The 13,276-nt window shown below is 40.1% G+C and overlaps 1 protein-coding gene across 1 annotated transcript; it reads right to left on the bottom strand.

Annotated features, from left to right (window-relative positions):
• Nucleotides 1-10,808: 10,808 nt before the first annotated feature.
• On the bottom strand, nucleotides 10,809-11,729 carry LOC114763707 (TATA-box-binding protein-like). Its single transcript, XM_028953464.1, has one exon. The coding sequence runs from the start codon at nucleotides 11,727-11,729 to the stop codon at nucleotides 10,809-10,811; it is 921 nt and encodes a 306-aa protein (XP_028809297.1).
• Between the last annotated feature and the right edge of the window lie 1,547 nt (nucleotides 11,730-13,276).

The raw sequence follows: 13,276 nt of genomic DNA, 5'->3' as shown, positions 1-13,276 counted from the left end.
TTTTTGAGAATGAGCGGAAATGACATCTAAATGGGATGTACTTTAAAAATAGCCATTCCAACAGCGCTCCGGGATGGGATTATTAAAAGTGAGTTTGGGGTCTTGTGCCGATATTAGAGGGAATTTATATCAGCATGATATGTGTCATTTATGTAAAGCCATTGAAACTTAATTTTCAGAAAAACAATAAAGCCTTAATATGGAGATAAATTAAATGAATTATATTTATTTTGTCATACCTGCAACTGTGTGGTTCTCCTGGTCATGGGGTGTGATTGCTTCTCACTTGACAACCAACCAATGTTCAAATCAGGTGAGATTTATTGTCATTTCAGCTATATACAGGTTAGACAGAACATAGTGAAATGAAATAACGCTTCGAAAATGTGCAGACATGGAACACAGACAAAGCAAGAATAACATTACAAGCAAAACGTGGACAACTAAGAAGAAAGACAGCGCTAAACCAGTGACATGAGTGCAATAAAAGGAAAGATGTGTTGAATAATTTCATTTTATAACAAATGTATGTAATTCCATATTTAGCCTTGTATTAATCAAGATTTTCTGCTAAAAAATGCAGTCGAGCTGAGAACACCTCACTTCCATCAGAAGTTGGTAGATGGCCAGTGAGAACACGGCCGATGAGAACAACTCACTTCAACCAGAGATTGGCAGATGGCCGATCCATAGCATGCATTAAATATTGGGGTGTACGGCCAGTGGACAATATGTACCAGACACGTTCCCAAGAGAAGATAAGGCTCAGAAATGAGCCAAGTCAGGGTCATCCAACAGGCCGCACCAGCTTCTCAACTGCTGTAATGCTAGAGCAAAAAATCATTTTCAGCTACATCATGTAAGAAAGCTTGTGTTAGACAGGTGACAGAATTTGGCCAGACACAACAGAGAACCATCTGTTTTGTAGATGTGGTATAGGTCCTTGCTATTCCTGCTCATCAAAGTTTTATATGATGTATAAAATATTAGTAGAATATAGATACAAGGTGTCACATGGTGCCCCGTTGGGACCAGATTTGCAAATGAAAAAAAGAAAGACGCGTGTTGCTGATGGGGGGTGGTAGCAGCCTAGTGGTTCACACTTGCCTATGAACCAGAAGACCCAGGTTCAAATCCCACTTACTACCATTGTGTCCCTGAGCAAGACACTTAACCCTAAGTTGCTCCAGGGGGGACTGTCCCCCGTAACTACTGATTGTAAGTCGCTCTGGATAAGGGCATCTGATAAATGCCGTAAATGTAAATGATGCGTACATGTTACATTAATGCTTGACTCTGCACAAGTCTTCTTAAACTGATCACGTTATTTCTGGCCTACGATCCAATTTTTTTCTCTCTCATTGACTCTCTTGGACTTGTGAACATGTGCTGCATACATAGTTCAAAATGATCGATTCGCATCTCTGTTGGTTCCCACAGCAAATATGTCTGTATCCAACACAGCAGCCATGCAGCTCCACTGAAAATACTGGAAATGCACGCAGATACGCAGAATCAGCAGAATCAGCAGAATCAGCAGAATCCCTAAAGTAGCACAGTCTGTATCTTCGGCTCTCCCTTTTTGTCTCCCTTTTTTTAGAAATTGAGTTCTGACTTGTTATGAACAGTACTTGTCTCTGTAGGAAACTGAAGAATGAGGCAGATCTGGCTTCCAGTTTGAGTGCCTCGTGCCTCAGTGATTCTCATCCTCCAAATGGCTACCTGCACGGTGTAGATCTTTAACTTCTCCAACCTCCACCTCCTGTTTACAGGTGTGTGTGTGTGTGAGTGTGTTTTTCATTTGGATGAATGAAACAGCCTTTTTAATAATGTTGGGTGTCTTTAGCCTGTGTATTGAGAAACTGAAGAGTCTGGGGCAGCAGAAGGAACGGTTTGGTGTTTGGCGATGAGAAGTCTGGACAAACACATGCAGGTTATAGCTGCATAAGCCCTGGTGCACAGATACACAGCTCCGCATGAAATCCTCACACCCTTCGATGATACTCACGAAACAGATGGAGATGTGCCTGGGTGACTTCTGACCCTGAGCATGAAGACACACAGTCCTTGTTCTGGATAAGGTGACTCACTTTTGACTCAGCATGATACGAAAGAAACGGGCAAATGAATGATTATGTTTTATAACGTTGCCATGGGAAAATATCTCCTATCTGATGTTTTGTTCAGTCACACGCATTCCATCATTGGATGCAGTAATTGGACATGCACATCTTCAGCAGGTACACACTTGTATGTATGTAATATGTTTATTTATTCACCCTCATTTAGACATCTGTCACATGTCCAATCTGTCCCATTCATTGACAAGCCCCCCCCACCCACACACACACACACAAATGTCAGAAGTAAAAAAAAGTCATAAATTAATATATTCTTGCTTTTCTATCAGATAAACACTTGTGATTTATTCAATCATATTTGTTGAGGTCTTAAAAAGGTCTTAGTAAGCGGTGAAGCAAGAACCCTGGCTCCACTGCATTTGTGTGGCTATACAAGTTGGAACGTCAGTGGAGCGGAGCAGTAGGGATGAGGATGATCTGGGAATCGACTCCAAGCAAGTGTTTTACTTGCTTAACCCTGACATCATTTATCAGACGCCCTTATCCAGAGCGATTTATAATCAGTAATGACAGGGACAGTCCCCCCTGGAGCAACTTAGGGTTAAGTGTCTTGCTCAGGGACACAATGGTAGTAAGTGGGATTACCCATACCCTACCCACTAGGCTTCTACCACCCACTACCACCTGATAACAACCTGAGGAGTGATTCAGAGACTGGTTCTGTGGGTCGGAGTGTGTGCGTGGGTGTGTGTGTGATGCACGCATGCATGCTTCTGTTTACAGCTCGTATGTAAATTAGTTTGCCCTGTCAGGGAGAAGGCGTGGCAGGGAGTGTGTGGCTCCACCCCTGACACTGACGAGCTCAAGGAAGCCATGACAAAAGATCTGTACGTGTGAGTACAAATCCATATGAATCCTACAACTCCAGCTCTACGTGACTCGTCAAGGGAAGTCAAGCAGCTCCTAGCAAGATATGTGATAAACAGAACAATAAAATACCCGTAAATACTGCATAGGGTATTGCTGCTAGGATTTCTAAACTCATCACGATGTGAACACATTTGAATAAATGCAGACCTTACGTGGTTTGAGAAGAAAAATGGCTCTCATGTTTTAATTAAGATACAATGCAGACAAAACCTATTAAACCATGCTGGGCATGAATGCAGTTTGAAGAGGGTATCCTGTATGCTTGTTTGGCAGCTATATTGTAATTAAGCTGAACAATACATTTTACAATATCTACCCACAAGCCGTTTAATCCAAATGTATCATTTCTCACAGAAATGCTAAATACTGGTCAACATTACTGCCGCCCATTCACCCTTTTTTGCATAATTCCTCATAAATATATACCGAATATTTTCATTAAATGCCCAGATTACACAATTTTTACATTATTTGGTTGGACACTCTGATTACTGCTTTGTGGATGTTATTTCACTTGTTTTCTTTGTTTGAGTGGCAGTCATGGATTTCAGCTTTTTCACTGAGATTTGACAGTGGCCAGTTTCGAATGGTCCACCTTCAGTGATAGTCTGTATTTATCTTGCTGCTGACCCAATAATCCTAGTTTACCTTCGTAAAGTACAAAGTAGTAAAATGACCTAAATCTGCATTCTCTCCTCCCATGTTTGGAGTAGTTATATAGGCCATGGTGCAAGTGTTTGGTAAAATATTTTTGCTTGAGACTTGCTGTTTCATTATATCAGTGACCAGAATGCAATTTTACCACCAATCTTTACTGAACTAAAAACGATCAGCATAATAGTTGTGGTATTCAGTCACGGTTCTGATTAACATAGACAGCAAACAGTCTGAGCTTTTTGGTGTACACCTGGATACACTGAACTGGTTCAGTAGGAAGCCATTACATTGCAGAACAATGTAAAAAAAAAAGTAGTATTTCTAAAATGGGCAAATAAAGTAACCCTAATAAGAATTGTTGCAATGTGCTGGAGAAGAATTTGTGCAGTGCGGCGAGGCATGTGAACTTGTAACCGAAAGTTTGCAGGCTCAAATCCCAAACCATCACTTTCTCTCTCAGATCCGCCACTGATAGTTGACTCTGGTGGCTCACTATTCACTCTGATAGTATGTTATCCCAGCAAACTCCAAGCATGTATTGAGCTCAAACTATCTATATGACAACATGATTAATTATTTAATTGAAACTGAAGAAAGCTTGAAATATAAAAGTGAGTTGGGGTAGATGTCACCATAAGATGGAAGACATCAGTGAATTTGTGAATTTCTCACAGAGGAAGAACATGTTCACATAAACACACACACAGACAGGCAATTTTATAATAAGTTTATTAAACTGCTCTTTATGAATTTCTCTAATGTTTAAAATAAATACATTATTTTATGTCATGTTCTGCTGCACGATTACTGCCTTTGGTTTCATGTCAAGTAATAATTAAAAATATAATTTATGTACATCATTTTTATTATAATACATTTTCCTCAAAAAATCTCCATGGCCTTGTCACAGGGAGCTTCTGTTTGATACTGGAATAAAAATGAAACCACATCTGCATTTATATTTTACTGAAGCATTAACAAAGCTTTTCAGTTTCAAGTTAAGTTTCAATTTCAGACAAATCTTGTTTTATTTAGTATTATATTGACTTATTTTCAGCAATCAGCCACAAAAACTGAGCCCTGTTGTTATTTAATTGTGTAGGAACTTAATTCGGGATCCCTATTACATTAAATGCCGTATTAATGACGTGTTCAGCCCTGATGCTGTTTAGCTCAATTGCTGCTAATCTCGCTAATATTCTAACGCTGCTTGGTTTTAAAGTGAGATGCCGGTAAAATGGCTGAAATGCGTCTTATTTTTATTTTACTACTCTGCGTTTTATTAGTACTGTAAGAGAAAAATGGTGGCGGTGGACATTTTTTTGTAGGCCAAAGTACATGTCTACTTGACTGAAATTAACAGAATTCATACGAAATGGCTTTTTTATCAACTTGCCTCCATGATCAAATTAATTTCTCTGTGTTCGGCTGTTGCCTTGGTAACTAGGCTCATCACAAACGTTTTAAAGTGAGATGCGTTTCAGTCTTTCTACAGGCATCACATTTTACTACTATTGTAGGGTGGGGGGGGCACTTCATTTCTCTTTTGCAGAATACTGCAAACATCACCATCCCGATCAGCATCATCCCGTCTGGTGGATCGGCGCGAAGAACTGACACCGTGGACTTCCTCGAATGGGATCGTTGTATCGATGCTGACTTCACATTGTTGGAGGTGATTTTCTGTGGGGGGTTGACGAGGTGTACAAGGTATTTCAACTTATATTGTCCAGGAGATGTGAAATAAGTGAAATAACATGAAAAGGGAATTTCATGCAAAATAACCTGCCTTTCAGTACAGAAATATTGTTTGAGTTATATCAGATTTATAGATTTGTGCAATAGGATGAATAAAATCAGTTAATAATACCTTAATATTGAACAATATTAAATGAGGTGCAAACACTGGACACCGGTGAAAGTGAGTTTTAATAAATGAAAACAATGGCACGTTGGCCGGAAAAAACATAAAAGACACGCAGGACACAATAATCCACAATTCAAACCCTTTATGTGTTAATCACCGGCACCAAACGAGTGGCAGCTCAGGCCCATTAGGACCCATGAACTCATGTGATCAGGCACCTAGGTGTCACACATATTTTTCTTTTTATGGTGGATGTGGCCAAAAACTTAAAAGGTAAATGTAAAGGTGATTTATGACAAAGGCAATTCACAAACAATAAAAAGAAAAGAACGAGTTTATTCCAATGTTCTTTCTATGGATGGATGTTTTGCTTTTGAGCTTATTGTGTAGAACAGCAGCTGATGCTTATACTTGCACTTTGTGGTGCTGTGTAACTTGTTTTTAACCAACAGAACATTGGTCCAGCTGAAAGCTTTGTCCTGAGCTTTTTGTTGGGGTTGTGTATATCTGTGTGTGTTTTTGTTGAGGTGTGTGGCGTGAAATTTATCAGTGAGTTGGTAACGGATTGTGTGTGTATTCTACGTGTGTTTGCTGTCACTGTGTAGATGATGTCCAAGAACCCCTAGAAGAAGTATGCCTGTTGAAGGAGCCATGAACGCTTTTATGGCGTTTTTATGGCGCCTACTTGCAGTAAGCAAGCTCTTCATCGATGGTAACTTGAAAGCACGTTGTAAGTCGCTCTGGATAAGGGCGTCTGCCAAATGCCGTAAATGTAAATGTAAATGTAAGCAGTGTGGAGGCTGGGGTGGGAGATTTTACACCTGCTTACTATTAACACAACAGAGCATCCAGAGCTGCTCCCCACCGGTCAAGAGCTTCTGTTTCTAAAACCTTGTGATCATGTGACTTGTCTCATCATTTGTGTTTCTTCTTTAGGGGGGATGAAATTACGACCCTCTTCATCGGCATGGAGTACTGCGGTGGAGGCTCCCTCCCTGCTCTTTATAAAGGCAACACTTCAGCACCGTTCAGCGTTGTCTTCTGCTGTGTATTTAGGGTGGCTGCAAGGAGGTCTTATGGGTAACAACACTATTCCTGCTCTTTAACATAAGTAAACATATACATTTGCCGATCCATTTGTGATGTACTTCCTTTTTGCATCCACTAGGGGCTGCAGTTTCTCCATGGCAACGGCATCCTACACAGAGACATAAAGGTACTCATAAAGGTACTCACATACAAACACTCAATCTTATCTGGAAGTTATGAGGCTTATTTACAGGGAGAGCACCAGTATAGTTACTCAAAATAACATTAATTACAAGCGTACTGTCATATCTAACCTGTGAGTGCTTGGACTGATATGACAAAAATGTATTTGGTCATAAAAAAAGAGCTTTGCATTGTGCAAGAAGAACATTACATTCCAGGAAAAAAAAAACTGCTAATTACCATTGAATTGGGTGGAGGTTCCATCATGCCTTGGGGCTGAGTGGCTAGTTCAGGGACTGGGGCTCATCTTAAAGTGGAGGGTTTGTTGAATGCAACCCAATATCAAGATGAAATTATGCAGGGCTTTGATATTCCAACAAGACATCAAATCAGTTTGAAATCTACAAAGGCATTCATGCAGAGGAGTACAATGTTCTGGAATGGCCATCACTGTCCTCTGAATAGGATATTCTGAAGCAGGCTGTCCATGCTTGCCAAAAAAATAAAAAAAATTTTAATGGACGGATGGTCAAAAATTCCTCCATCCAAAATCCTGACACTCATTAAGGGCTTAAGGAGGTGCCATGAGGCTCTTATATTTGCAAAAGGGGGCTCAACTAAGTATTGATGTCAATTCTCTGTTGGGGTGCCCGCATTTATGCACCTGTCTAATCTATATTCTATGCATATTGTATATTTTCTGTTAATCCAATACATTTACTGTAACAGCTGAAATACGACCTTTCCCTTTCCATAAGTCATTACAGATATTAAAATGAAATACCCCCTTTTTTCTTTATCAGGTTATCTGGGCAACTGGGCATAGTTATAATCATTTCAGATATTCAGTTCGTGGCTGTTCTGGCTTTCAGAAACACTCCAACATAAATGGCATTGTGTGGGTCTTTAGTTCGACTCTCCAGAAAATTACCCTTTAATTTCACATGAATATCAGACAATTTCACATGATATCAGACAAGTACAGTGAATCTGACGCAAGAAACCAGTGCAGCACCCTACTTTGAACCAGAATTACTGCATTACTACTTCTTGTTTCCAATTTTTCTGACTGAATTCTAAGTATATAAGAAATCTGATTTCTGGTATGTTTTTGTAACACTGATGTTTGGTTGGTATGTTTAGTGAACTCAGATCTTCATGTTCTTCCTTAGAGTGAGGCAATAGTTTGATTAAAAATGTATTTTAAAATATTTTAAAGTATAGAAGTCAAGGCAAAAGAGTGTAAAAGTACAATATCAAAGGTTGGTGATGGGAAGGAAAGACAGGCAAAGTTTTGAAGCTCCATGCCCTTTATTAGATAGAACACATAACAACATGGGAGGTTCACCTCAGGGGAGGCTTCACCTCCGATCACAACACCACCCAGCATGCTGTAACTATACCCATCTCCAGGCAACAGCCCCCTAACTCGCCCAACACTCACCCTAACGGTGGGTAGGACCCTTCCATGGCCATAGAGGCGGCCATATGCAAATAAGTGTTGTTATTGTAAAATTCACCCCAAAAATTAGAAAATAAACGTACTGTCTCCAAAGTTCAGTCACTTTCTATATATCACTTAACTAAAAAGTGAACTAAGTAATCTTATCTAATTTATCTAAAATAAACAAACTTAATTTGCTTAATTTGTATATACTGAAGCAAATGCCTAAAATGTAGCAGATTAAAGAAAAAAGATGCAATTTTATTTTTATACTGCCATGGTGATAAATATTTTATGTACTAGAATACATGTGGTGTCATGTCTGTTTTGGTCAGATATGGACTACTTTGTGTTTTTCTTTTAGGCGTTCTAACTACTGTGCATCCCTTTTTAATTGAGGTTTTGGCAAATGTATTAAAAATCAAAGAAATTTGAATATGACAGTCAAAATGAGGATCAGCGTCAAAGGTCAGATCCATACACTATGAACAGAAAGAAAAACATTTACATTTAAGGCATTTATCAGACGCCCTTATCCAGAGCGACTTACAATCAGTAGTTACAGGGACAGTCCCCCCTGGAGCAATTTAGGGTTAAGTGTCTTGCTCAGGGACACAATGATAGTAAGCGGGATTTGAACCTGGGCCTTCTGGTTCACAGGCAAGTGCTACTACCACCCTACAGTGATCAGTTATGGTTCACTAGGACCCCCAACTATAAATACAATCTTCTTATTCACTCTGTTGTAGTTTCTATACAAAAGTAAGACGAAAAGAAGTTACAAGTTAATCTGGGTGGCCTGTGTGACTTTAGATTAGTTTTCACATATGCTGTTTTACACACACACACACACACACACACGCACGCACGCACGCACGCACGCACGCACACACACACACAAACAAACATATTTATACTACATACCAAACCTGGTTATTAACAGCTGATTATTTTCATTCATCCAATAAAATGAGTTCTCACCCAATACTGGTTGAAAAACATCATTTATAATGAAGGCCTGGCTGAGGAAAGCTTTGAAGCATATAAAAATGTAGAATGTTCAGTTGAAATATTTCCTGAAATAATTTTTACTTCCTTTATGAAATATGAACTGGTGGAGATGGTATTACTGTAGTATAGTACTGTACTGTGTGGTAGGGGTTAACAGGCAGTCTTTCAAATGGGGAATCCTGTTGTGTGAATGGGTGCTTCCTGTAGAGAGTACAGGAGAGTAGGAAAGATTGACAGGTGACTGTTGGGGGAAAAAAACACAGTTTTTCATTATCACAGTATTTTCCACTGTCTATTTTATCCACAAGATCAATTCATATGTTTTGTTCATTTTATTGTGTCATTCTGAATCTGTCTTTCTTCCGGTAAAAAACCATTCCAGTGTAACGAATGTGGAAGAACTTTTCACACGTGTGCGAGACACACTTGCGGCGGCACTCTGGCGAGAAGCCGTACATCTGTGAGCTCTGCGATAAAAGGTGGGTTGAGTGAATGCTGTTGGGCTGTAGTGAAAAGGAGATCATATTTGTCTGGGAGTGAGAATCCAGATCATATGGCTGCAAAAAGGACCGACTCTGGTCCTTGCATGTGACCTTCCCACATTTGCAACAGGTGCCCCCAACTCTTCCTTTTTTGTCCATGCAAAAGTGGCCCCGCCTCCTGCATTTACATTTCCTGATGAGAGAGGGGCCTGCAGCAGCACCCTGCAGATTTGCAACTATTCCTGCAGCGGAGGATGAGGGGGGAAGGCACCCTCTTTTCTGGATATGTGTGGGGTCACCAGCATTTCTCCCATGTCTTCAATGTCGAGCCTCCTCTTGTATGGTTTCTGCTGCTGCCAGGATGGAGGCTCGATTGTCCACAGGACACAGGCATTGTAGAGGGACGTGTCAACCAGGTTGTGGAAGAGGGCCAGAAGAAAATATGCCTTATCATGGTCGTCAACAACTCATTTGCATTTCCTGGAATCTTTGATTACGATGGACTTTCGCTTTGTATCGCAACTTGTATCGTGCTTAGGAGCAGCATTCCCGAGAAGGAAAAAGTGGGAATATCTGGTGAAATATAAAAAGACTCATGGCTGTATTAGATGAAGGGGGCGCTTCTACTAAATACTGAGCAAAGTGTCTGAATACTGAGGACCATGTGATGTTTCTGTTTTTCTTTGTTAATAACAATTCTGTGTTTTTCTGTCAATATGGGGTGCTGTGTGCATGTTAATGGGGAAAAGAATGAATTTAAATTATTTTAGCAAATGGCTGCAATATAACAAAGAGTGAAAAAATGAGATCTAAACACTATCTGTACCCACTGTATAATGGTTTTAACGGAACATTTTGTGTTAAAAGGATCAAATAAGTCAGTTTGTTGTAACTGAGCTGTTTAAAGCTGTTTTCAAGGAACTGAGACCATAGTGAAGTTGGACCCATATTCAGTCAACATGGCTTAAAGATAAAAAGCTGAATGACAAAATTGTTGACAAACATTATTTAAATTTCTCTCAAAATAGAGATTTTTATTGCATAATACAACAAATATTGCAAGTACACATTTCTTTTGAAACACTGTAGAAGGCATCTTGGAAAAAATGCACAACTGTTCCCTGTTAATGAGTTTTCCTCTTGAATCTCTCCAGGATTGGGCAGATGGCTTGAAAAGCTTTGTTGACTTGGTCTTTGCTTTTTGCGCCTACAAATACAACTTTGCCCGATATAAAGACCAGGAGTGTAAGTTTCTGTTCAGACAGCCTGAATTTTAATCCCGGGAACAATTCCGGCATATAGCAGCACTCCTGTGGGTAGTTCTGAGCAAGATCTTCAATCTGAATAGTGAAGTTAACATTGCAGCTTGCCACCACGTTTTGGATTTTAAATCCTTGGAATTTTGCAGGGTATCCCATCTTCTGGATCAGCCTCCCATACTTTCTGGCTGCATTTTGGGACTCAATTTCGTTTTGTGCTCCTGCGCAAACGATTTTCCCCGACTCGAAGATGAGTGCAGATGTTCTGGGTTTCCGCATCTTCATTGAAACAGCGTTGAAACGCCTTGGGTTGTACTCGACATTTCGACCACGCCTTGCAATGTTGTTCAGGTCCAGTTTACATCCAATATTAAATGTAGACACAACATTTGACAGGTGTGGACCAACAGATAATTTTTTCTGACTAGTCTGTGCAGTCAAGGGTTTGGCCACTGAAGTCTTGGTGGCCATGGAGTTGTCGAGCTGCGGGGTTTGTCCAGCGTGAAACTGGACTCCACCGTTGCTCGACACCCAAGCTTGTTGCTGCTGTTGGGTCTGCAAGATTGGCAGACTGTTGGTGTTCTGCTCTGGTTTCATGGTGTACGGTGTGCAGAAGCCCAATGCAGGATTGTAGGTGCCAAACTGCTGCCACTGGTTTGCAAGCGTAGTAAGAATCACTGGTCTGCTCAAAGGGACCTGGGCGTGGTGGAGCTGAGAGGTTGGTCCCAGGCACCACAGAACCCCTCTCAGTGGCGCTGTAGTCTGCTGCTGCTGCGCAGGTATCATCTCGTCGTCCATTTAGTATGATGTCCGATCAATAATGATCTTCGCTCAACTATGAAGCTTCCAGGCTTGTTCGCCTTTTTTATAGCGTTAGGTTTCATCAAAGTAAACAAACTGGATTGGTTGAATTAAAGACAACGTGATTGGTCAATTGACAACGAGGGACCTAAACCAACCAATCACGTTGCTTCGCTTTAGTAACTTTTTTTTTTTTTTTTTTTTTGCTATCCAGCGCAGTTTTGTATGTGGGACAGATGACGCGCCAAACTCGAAATTCTCGCAACGCTTGCAGAGATGCGCCATTACAGCGCCAGCCGTTCCTAACAATGTTTAACCCGGATGTGCACTAAAAGACACTAACGTATACAATTTATACAAAAATAATTTATACTAAAAACTAAACCATGGCCTATCGTCGCCACAGAATCCTTGCTGCTGTCTTGTTATTTGACATTTAAAAAAAATACATTTCGCCATTCATGTGATGGTATAAGAACGTAAGCAAGTCACTGATTGGTTGTTTCTTGTCACGTGGTAGTGTGCGCGGTTGCCAGTTTGAAAATCCAGACCCATAATTAATTCATAAATTTACTTCACCTCGATAATGACGCTGATTCATCTGTGACATTTCTTAAAATGTGGATAGATCCATAAATATGACCGGAATAGATTATATGACAAGATGGTGCGGCCACGTCCAGACGCCTTCCCGATCGTGTGTTTTTTCAGCTTTTATTTATTTTCGCTACTTTGTTTTACACATATATGTTTGGCGCTTATAGCATGTGACGTTACTGAATATATTTTTACTTGTCACATCCCAGTAACTGTCTTTTCCAACTTCTGCACTCTGCCATTCGACTCCCCAATGAGAACATGCCACCCTCCTTTTCATAATTTCTCACAGTATTACTATCCTATGTCTTTTTTCACCCCATCTGTATCTTTAATTTTAAGATGTGTATACTCTATTTGATATATGTACATAGTGGTGGGGCAGTGGTAGACAGAAGGTTCGAATCCCGATCCGCCGAGGTGCCACTGAGCGAAGCACCGTCCCCACACACACACTGCTCCCCGGGTATGGAATGTGGAGAGTGCCACAATACAATAAATATAATAAGCATTTAAATGACTATTTAAATGAGTCATTAATTCACACATAAAATTTAAATATCTAAAAAGTTGTTTATATATTTGTTTATTTTTTTACCAATTTTAAGGAAAAACGTATTTATCCAGCAAATAAATAAGAGACTTTCATTGGATAGTTACTGATGGATGATTAAAGTCATTTAAGCCAAACTGATGCTATTCATTCCATCAGTGAAGGACCAGCATTCAGTGTTTCAGTGCGAGGTGTCATTGTCACATGTATTGGCCAGAGTCCAGACCTTGACAGAATTTGCAGGGGTTGGTCACACGGTCCCATGAACACAACTCTCGACAGAAACAAATTAGTGACATTGCAGAAACAAACCGAAACATCAACGCTAATGCGCACCATAATCAAGGATAAGAGCGGTCCTACGAAATATTATACCTTCAAA

The sequence above is a fragment of the Denticeps clupeoides genome, chromosome 14, assembly GCF_900700375.1.
Source record: "Denticeps clupeoides chromosome 14, fDenClu1.1, whole genome shotgun sequence".
Lineage (NCBI taxonomy): Eukaryota > Metazoa > Chordata > Actinopteri > Clupeiformes > Denticipitidae > Denticeps > Denticeps clupeoides.
This window is presented reverse-complemented; position numbering and strand designations above follow the sequence as displayed.

Excerpts from the sequence above, each read along its gene's own strand:
- LOC114763707 (XM_028953464.1), bottom strand. The coding sequence starts at position 11,729 with ATGATACCTGCGCAGCAGCAGCAGACTACAGCGCCACTGAGAGGGGTT.